General features: G+C 42.0%; 1 protein-coding gene across 1 annotated transcript; it reads left to right on the top strand.

Moving 5' to 3' along the window:
• The first annotated feature begins 517 nt into the window (after nucleotides 1-517).
• On the top strand, nucleotides 518-7741 carry GATAD1 (GATA zinc finger domain containing 1). Its single transcript, XM_048510370.1, has 5 exons — nucleotides 518-834; nucleotides 2020-2145; nucleotides 2864-2923; nucleotides 4621-4804; nucleotides 5910-7741. The coding sequence occupies exons 1-5, from the start codon at nucleotides 619-621 to the stop codon at nucleotides 6098-6100; spliced, it is 777 nt and encodes a 258-aa protein (XP_048366327.1). The 5' UTR covers nucleotides 518-618; the 3' UTR covers nucleotides 6101-7741.
• Nucleotides 7742-9029: the final 1288 nt, after the last annotated feature.

The raw sequence follows: 9029 nt of genomic DNA, 5'->3' as shown, positions 1-9029 counted from the left end.
CACGATATGAAATGGCGGCGGATCGCGTCTCAATCAGCGAGATGTATGGTAAGTGCAATCAGGTTTCACCCTGCGTCCGCGTCACTCCGCGTGACAGAATAACGCCCTCCCGCGAGGGTGGCCTTAAAGGGCGTTTAGCCCACGCCCGGACCGTGGGACTCGCGGCGCAAGCCAATCAGATCGTCGTTTTTGCCATTCCTGTGAGATAAAAACCGCAGCGGGACTACCGGCGAAACAGGGGAAGATCGCATTGACTACAGGGGCCATGTGCAAAATGCCATCGGCCGAACTACATTAAAAAGGCAAGGAATCAATGCGGTTCGCTTTTATTCTGGAACAAAAAGTGTGTGCGAAAACGCCCTCTGAGGCCTGTAGGCAAGGGGATTTTCCACGACAAAGAACATTTACATATTTACAGGTCCCGAAGTAAACCTCATGCAACCCGCGGGGCGACCAGCAGAGGGCAGGGCCTGCTGCGCTTCCCCCTCGCGGGCCTCCGGCCGTCCCCGCTTGCTGAGCAGCCTCGGCGACGCTTCCACCAGCAACATCCGTCGTGGTTGCTGGATCGGCAGGCTTTGCGGGTCAGGAAGCGGGCGAGCAGGGGCGTGTGGCGGCGAGATGCCGCTGGGGTTGAAGCCGACATGCAGCGTGTGTCGCACCACCTCCTCCTCCATGTGGAAGAAAGGAGGGCAGGGCGAGATCCTTTGCAACAACTGCACGGGGCGCCCAGGGCCGCCCGGGGGCGGAGGGGCCGCTCACGCCACCACCTCGGCTGCCGCGCAGCACAGCAACGGCGGAGGGGCCGGAGGGGGGAGCGGCGGCGGAGGGAAGCAGGTGAGACGCCCTTCTCCTCTCCCTGCAGCCCCCCGTAACAGGCGGGAGCGTTACAGGAAGGGGCTGCAAGGGGGAAGCACATGGTTATTTCTGGCTCAGGTGTCTATTCTGAAGATGCACGTGAAAGAGCAGCCGGTCTTGTCCCGAGGAATGCTAGATGCTGAAGTCAGTCCGGGAATGCACACGGTCTCAAGAGTTCCTCAGGCCATGCCCAGAAATCCAGGCTGCGAAGAGCCAGATACTGCTGACACCATCCTTTGCTATTCCTTTTGGGTTGGCCAAACCAGTTTTGCCCAGAAAAAGGGACTGCCGGTTATGAAAGCTCCCTTGTTGCTGCTTTGGTTGATTCGTTTTATTCTGTGTTATTGCTTTGTAGATTGAGGCTCGTTCCGCACAACATATTGATAACGATTTGCAATCGTTATAAAATATACATGAACTCGTTTTCCCTTTTGATAAATGGGAAACGGATTCATTTGTAACAATTGCAACTCGTTATCAATATGCTGTGTGGAATGGCCCTGAGTTTCTTCTGTTAGCCCAGGCGAAAAGCACCTTCAGTAAATGATGGAAGAATATAACAGAATAACCTTTTTCCGCTTAGGGCACATATGTAGATTGCTCACAATTATGTCTTAGATTACAGTTGTGTCTTGTACTCCTGAATTTGTTAAATATTAATATTTCTTGTGTTTAGTGGTGATTCTTAGTGTGAGAGGTGCTGTAGCAATTCTGGGGGGTGACACTTAGCTTCAAATAAACCTTTCTTTCTGAACAGTTTTCACTACCCTTACATTTGGAGTGGTAAAAGGAATGTAGATTTGCAGCTTGTGGGTCAAACTGCGTTGCAAATACATACGTACTTTTGAGAGAGCTGTGGTAGTCATCTTGGGACTGATTTTCTTAATAACTATGAATAGGAGTGAGTTGCATGAGCCTAAAGTAACTTCTGCCCAAACTTGAATTTTGTTATTCTTGAGAATTGCTGAAACTCCTTAGTACCTAAGATTTCACACAAATTTACAAATATAAATGTATTTAGGATAGGGAAGAAGTTGAAGTTTTCCTTTCTGGCATGGTGTGGTGATTGATCTTACCATTCTTGTAGATTGTTATTATTGTTTTATGTACATTTGATTATTTATGTGCTCAGGGGTAATCTGTTCTTATTTTTGCATACCATAGAGTAAGCAAGAAATTCACAGGAGATCTGCTCGATTAAGGAACACAAAGTACAAATCTGCTCCAGCAGCTGAAAAAAAGGTTTCCACTAAAGGAAAAGGAAGAAGGCATATTTTTAAGTTAAAAAATGTAAGATGATTATGGATTCTTGCTACTGTTGACTGTTTACCAAATGCCAGCAATGTCATAGGTGCTGTAGCAAGTACATGAGGACTAGACTTTAAGGTTAACTTCAAATACAGCTTTTTCTGTTAGGAATAAATTCTGTTTAGGGAAAACCAAATACACATGAATCTTATGAGAATTCAGCTTGCCTGAGGTGATAAAGTTATGACAACACGGCCAGAACAAACCAAATACAAATATAACTGTGGTGACCTTGGTCAAAATAAATCATACTACACTGTACTACAAATAAATTACAACTAATGAGGATTCCACACAGAGTTGGAATGAAAACAAAGCCTTAGTTATAGGCATATACAAAACTTTTTAGGGGAACAAGTTCCTTGCAATGCACTTGTTACAATTAGAGAAGAAACCTCTTGCAATTGTTAGTGTCTTTACAATTGGAAAAATACCTCCTTGCAATATAAAAGCATGAACACCAGTACAGTATTTCTTGTACAGGTTCTAATCAGTCTGCTTTAAGGGGCCACTACAAGTGTGGCAAACGTTCTTTATGTAATTTAGATTTGCTGTATTTATTTTTGTGTCTAGTGGTCCAGAGATTTTTCATGAAATCTTTCTTGCAAAAGTCAGCTCACAAAGCAGCATAATATTTCAGACAATAATAAACACATAAATACATTCTTTGTACTTAATCACTGTACCTTCTTTTTTTAAGCCCATCAAAGCTCCAGAGTCTGTAGCCACTATAATTACAGCAGAATCTATCTTTCATAAGGTATGATTTTTAAGTTTTATAAATCTCACAAAGTGTACCGCCACTGTTAAAACTGATATTAAGAGTATGTACTTATGTAGTTTTTAAGAAATGTAATATGAGAATATGATTAAACTCTATGAAGTGCAAATATTAAGATTTAAGGAAAATGTTTGCCAAAATGTTTTTGCAAATATTTTTCTGCAAATCTACAAACTTCTGTAATCCGAAAGGGTGTTTGAAGAGGCATAGAAAGCATCAGCTAAGAAGGAAATTGCTAAGAAGGAAATTAGGGAACATATACACCCGTTGTCTGAGAAGGAGTACTTTCCACTTGCACAAGGAGCTGTTCAGATCCAAGCCTATGAGTCCCATACAAAGGCAGGGGGAGAGAAGACCTTGAGGGAACGGCATGCCCTCGCACTGGCATATTTGCCCTTCGTGGGCACATGCCTTGACGAATGGAGAAACACGCTAGTGGCCCCCCATCACAATACTCCTCTGCTGCAGAAGCCAAAAGTCAGGACTGCAGTAGGACTACATTGACATCCCACTTGGATGCTAGCGTTGGAGGGGATGGGCTGGAGAGTTCCTGGGGGTGGAGCCAATTTCAATCAGCTCTCTTCCGGGATTGAGGGCTGGTAGCATGGCGCACCTGTCCTCAGACTTACACCAGCCTTTCAGCAGCATATTTCCTGTCAGCCCTATAGGGCAGTGATGGCGAATCTATGGCATGGGTGCCAGAGGTGGCCCTCGGAGCCCTCTCTTTGGGCACACGCACACAGGGTTTGTCATATGGGGGGGGGGAGGAAAATCACCCCCACATACATCTAGGCTGGCCTGGGCCACTGTGCACCACGGTGAGCAAGGAGGACTCGGCTGACGGGCCTGGTGCCTGTTCTCCAGGTGGCTGCTGCCTGAGGGGCGGGGGGGTGCGCAAAGGAGGCAAAGATGCTAGAGAGGCACTGGGGGGGTAGAGTAGCCGGGACTTGCCTGGAGGTTAGAACAGGCAGCCTTTGCTTGAGCAGGTGGGGTGGAGGAAGAGGGAGCCAACTGTTTTTTGTCTAAACTAAAACCTCAACATTCAGGTTAAATTGCCGGGTTGGCACTTTGCGATAAATAAGTAGGGTTTGGGTTGCAATTTGGGCACTCAGTTTCAAAAAGGTTCGCCATCACTGCTATAGGGGTTTTTGGCAGTGGGGAGGTTTCAGGGCTTTTCCCTGTTCCCCCGTACCACCAATAAGTCATTTCGGAGATGGTGGGGTGGCACTGTATCAGTGTCGTGGCCTCCCGCCTTTGGGTTTGGAATGGGCTGCCCGAGCGTTGTGTAACAGTTCATGCTGAATTAATGTATGGCTTGTAAAATATATTACCTATGGTTTAAACTACATCACGTGAGCAACATTGGTTGTGAACTGCATTGAATTCAAAAGTGGCCTGCTTCCAAGTTACTGCCTTTGAGAAAAAAGGAAAATAAAGATGAAGTCTTTTCATTCCTCTATTGCTAGTTGGGAGGAGACATTGAAGATGCCCTTCAACAAGAAAATGCTATGATCTAACTAAGGGAAAGATTCAGGAAGAGGGCAAAATTGTTGAGCAGTAAAAGCAGCAAAAGGATTGGTTGAGCATAGATAAACTTAAGCAACTACTGCTAAAGTCTCAGTTTAGTTAACTCTCTTTTCTACAAAAACACCTCTAACTGCTTATATCTTTTCTAGGGAGTTTACTATCAGATTGGAGATGTTGTTTCAGTAATTGATGAGCAGGATGGTAAAACATACTATGCTCAAATTAGAGGGTTTATTCAAGACCAGTACTGTGAAAAAAGTGCAGCTTTAACATGGCTCATTCCTACTACAGCTAGCCCCAAAGACTGTTTTGACCCTGCAACTTACATAATAGGTAAGTTCCAAGGCCTAAAATGCTATGTTTAAGTGATTCTGAGAAACCGTTGTGTAAAGCCCTGCTTGTGGTGTAGCTGTGTAGTTTTAGGCTTGATTCTCTTATTTAGGATTTGCAAATTAATTATGCTAAAGTGCCTTTCAGGTCTCCTGTGGATTGATTTTCTAACCTGAATTGTGTCAATATAAAGAAAAAAATGAAGAAATCCAGCATGGTAAAGGCGGATTCTGCATTGGCTAAAAACAGCAGTGTGAAAACAGTGTAAATCCTTTTACATCGCTTGACACCCTGTTACACTGGTATCACACCGCTGTTTTTGGCCCATGCAGAATCCACCATAATGTCAGAATAGGACCTGGGAAACCCGGTTCAAATCCCCACTTGGGTCATGAAAGCGTGCTGGATGACGTTGGACCAGTCACACACTCTGAGCCCTGACTCTGGCTGCTATTTGGATGGGAGACCTCCAAGGAACACTAGGGTCATGACAAGGAGGCAGGCAATGGCAAACCACCTCTCAACATCTTTGACTTGACAACCCCACCAGGGGTTACAATAAGTCAACTGTGACTTGCTGGCAAAAGGAAACCGTCAGTATTCTTACCTTTTCTGCTACCTTATGTTCATGAGGATGCTGATTTAATTTTTCATTGTGGAAAAACACTGTAGTATGTGCACACAAAATATTTGAATCTCATAGTCTCTTTTTAGCCCATGCTGTCATGGAGAGGGAGAGTAATACATGTCTGTTGCAGCTTGGCAAATATCTGCTTTTCTTCCCCTACTCCACCATCACTCCTAGGGAGTGTGTCTATACTGACAATCTGTGTGCTCCTAGTGTCCCTTTCAGAGGTTTTACCTCTGTTCATGTCCTTCCTGCAGTCCCCAGGTGTTATTTTACCCTTTTTGACATGGTGGAGGAGGGCAAATGTTGCAAGAGCAGTACATATGCAACCTGACACTTGTGTGGTGGATAGGAAGAAGGTACTTTCTTCCCTCTAAGAAATATCATAGTGGTAATTGTGATGTGCATGTACTTAATACCATATTTAAGTAACAAAGAGCTAACTTCTCCCAGCCCCCGCTTTTTTTTTTTTTACTAAAGGACCGGAAGAAGATCTCCCAAGGAAAATTGAATTCTTAGATTTTGTTTGTCATGCGCCTTCAGAGTATTTCAAGTCTCGGTCATCTCCTTTTCCTACCATTCCTACCAGACCGGAAAAAGGTTATATCTGGACTCATGTTGGACCTACTCCAGCAATCTCGATCAAGGAAACAGTAGCCAGCAGCTTATAGTCTTAGATATGTTCAAAATTCTTGTATGTTAAGTTATCTACCTTGCCCTAGAAATGGCATTTATTTATTTTAAAAAAATATATGGGTGCCCCCATTAAAATTAAGTCTTCAGCTTCTCTAAAACTTGCTTTTCTTTTCTGTCAAATGTATCTTACCCACCTCTGTTTTGAGTTCTACACCTTGTATTTGTCTCATTTGTATTATGTGAAATATGGAGATAAAAAAATAAGACCATCTCTGATGATGCAAAATAGGTAAAATTCCCTGCATGTTTTGCCTAAGAGGTTTTTTTCAGAGGAATCTGTTAGTGGTTTTTTTTTTCCAGAGAAGAGTATAAATTCAGTAGCCAGATTCCCCGACAAAGCCTTTTGGGTGAAACAGATAGGGAATTTTATCTAATAAAATATTTTCACCTGTTTTTCACCATCTGTCATGGCCTTATTGTTTTAAATCTTCTGGGACTGGTACAGCCCTTTTATTTCACCTTATGTAGAAGTATTCCAAACGTTATTTATGAAATGTTACTACTTTCCCCAGATAGTGTCTATCTATGTCTACGTGCAAAAGGATGTTGATCTAACTACTAGAACTTGACGTGGGAGTGGGTGAGTGGGTATCGGGATCCAGCTGAAAAACCTTGTTTCATTCCAAAAAATGTCAATGCTCTGTGATGATGGTTTGAAATGTGGGTTGAAAACACATTCTGATACTAATTAGGTGTGAGGCTGGTAAATGCCTAGCTAGGAGATCTAGGAAAGGCTTTTGTGTGCTGCTGAGCTTAATGAAGGATGGAAGACAGGACACACATTTAGAATTAAAACTTTAAAAAGTAATGTCAACTAAGCAGGCTTGGGAGTAACCACTTAGTCTGTAGTGAATAGAGTATGCAAGACAGAGAAGTCTGAGGAAACTGATTTTTTGTACGATGCACCAAGTGTTTAATGGTATAGGCCATTAGTAAAATATTTGATGGCTACTATATTTTGTTGATTTAATTTATAAGTTATCACTCAAGTTATATGCATACTTGTAATCTACAAACATGATCACAAAATAGTGATCGAAACTTAAAATGTAGTTTTGAAGCCTCTTAAAATGAAGCTTTGTTCCACATGTCCTTGCTAAAAATTTCATCATACTTATGTACAGAAATGCACACATATAAGCACATAAGGTACTTCAGGTGTTCCTTGAATGCCTTAGGGGGTCTTATAGCTCGGAAGAAGCTTTTATACTCTTGTTCACTAGTACAGAATTGAAAAATGTTAACAATTCATTATGCAACTCAATGGGAAAAATGCAAATGCAGCCTTTATTTAAAGTAACTACATATATATATATGATAGTTTATATTAAATACTAAAATAGCAACATGGTTGCTACAGAATAGAAGTTTTTTTTTAAAGGCTTAGTTTCCTTTAAAGCATTTGTGGATCCCCCTCATTTCTCAGATCAGTAGTTACTCGTATGCTGATCACTCTGCTATTTACTTAGAGCTAAGCAACTTTGATGTTCATTTAAAAAAAAAACAAGCCTAGACCTATTGTATATCTTCTGTTTATTGGTACCTTTTAGACGTATGCTGTGTACCAAAATGTTTCTTAACCTTCTTTTCAATGATCAATAAAAAGCAAAAACATTCTTACTGTTAATAGAAAGTTATTATAAAAATATTAATTACTGAAGAGAACATTTTCTAATTTGCTCATGTGTAGCAGTGGAAGGCAATATACAGAACCGTCCCAACATGCAAGAATGAAATGAAAACTTATGGGCCCAATTCTTTTTATAGTTGATGGATATTTTAGGAAAACTGGTAACTGTAGCAATGAACCACATCTGGAGTTGCTCTGGCATGGCTTTTGTTCATTTGGGGTCACACAATTCCCAGCCTAGCCTTTTTGTACTTTACTTAGTAGTTTTACAGAGTTGAAGAATAGTACCGGCAGCTAAACTGGTTTTCCTAAATTTGTTCTTTTATTTCCAAATATACTGAAGTGACTTTTTTTAATCCAACCATAACACCAACATTCTTCTTGAAAATCTTGATTTAAGTCTCATGCAGTAGAACCACGCCCAAACCGATTTCCAGTGCTTGTTTGTGGATTGACTAAGAAAATCAGGATTTTAGAAAAAACCCGCTTATCTACTACACTTAATGAGCCATATCCAGATTCTAGCGGTAGCAGGCATAGATGCTCTGAACAATGGAACCTTTTGGTGCCTTTGTAAAAACAAAACATTGGCTTAATACTGGTGATACTGAATACAAACTGTTTCCCAAATCTCCAACCATGTTTATTGCTTATCTCTGAACCAGTTCCCATTCATATTTCTCAACCTGTAGCATCTAGAACTAGATAAGACTGTTGCATGGAGGAAGTGGGGTGGGGGGTTGCCATCAAGTCACGGCTGACATGTGAACCCAGTAGGGTTCTCAAGGCAAGAGATGTTGGGAAATGGTTTTCCACTGCCTGACTTGTCATGACCCTGGTATCCAAATACTAGCCAGAGTCAAGCTTGGACATGTGACTGGGCCAAAGTCACCCAGCAAGCTCCCATGGTGTCACTGAGGATTTGAAATTGGGTTTCCCCGATCCTAGACTGACATCTTAACCACTCTACCAAGCTGTTTGTCTACATGGAATATAGCAGAACTTTTTTTCTTTTAGCCTTGGATGCTGTTGCTCCTATGAATGCATCTTAAGACAGCATTTGCCATTTTGGCAACTGCATTACTGTCAACTCATATTTCTTTTGTGATTGGATGTATCCTGAGATCCATTTTATATATATGACTGCCAAGTCTCTGTGCTATCTCTGTGAAGTTCTTTTTGACTGAATGCACAATATTACATTTGTCTTAGCTGGATTAATTTTTGTTTGGTGGGAAAGCAGCACTGAAATTACTAAGGCCGTTTCCGCACGG

The sequence above is a fragment of the Sphaerodactylus townsendi genome, linkage group LG11 (genome assembly GCF_021028975.2).
Source record: "Sphaerodactylus townsendi isolate TG3544 linkage group LG11, MPM_Stown_v2.3, whole genome shotgun sequence".
Classification (NCBI taxonomy): Eukaryota; Metazoa; Chordata; class Lepidosauria; order Squamata; family Sphaerodactylidae; genus Sphaerodactylus; species Sphaerodactylus townsendi.
This window is presented reverse-complemented; position numbering and strand designations above follow the sequence as displayed.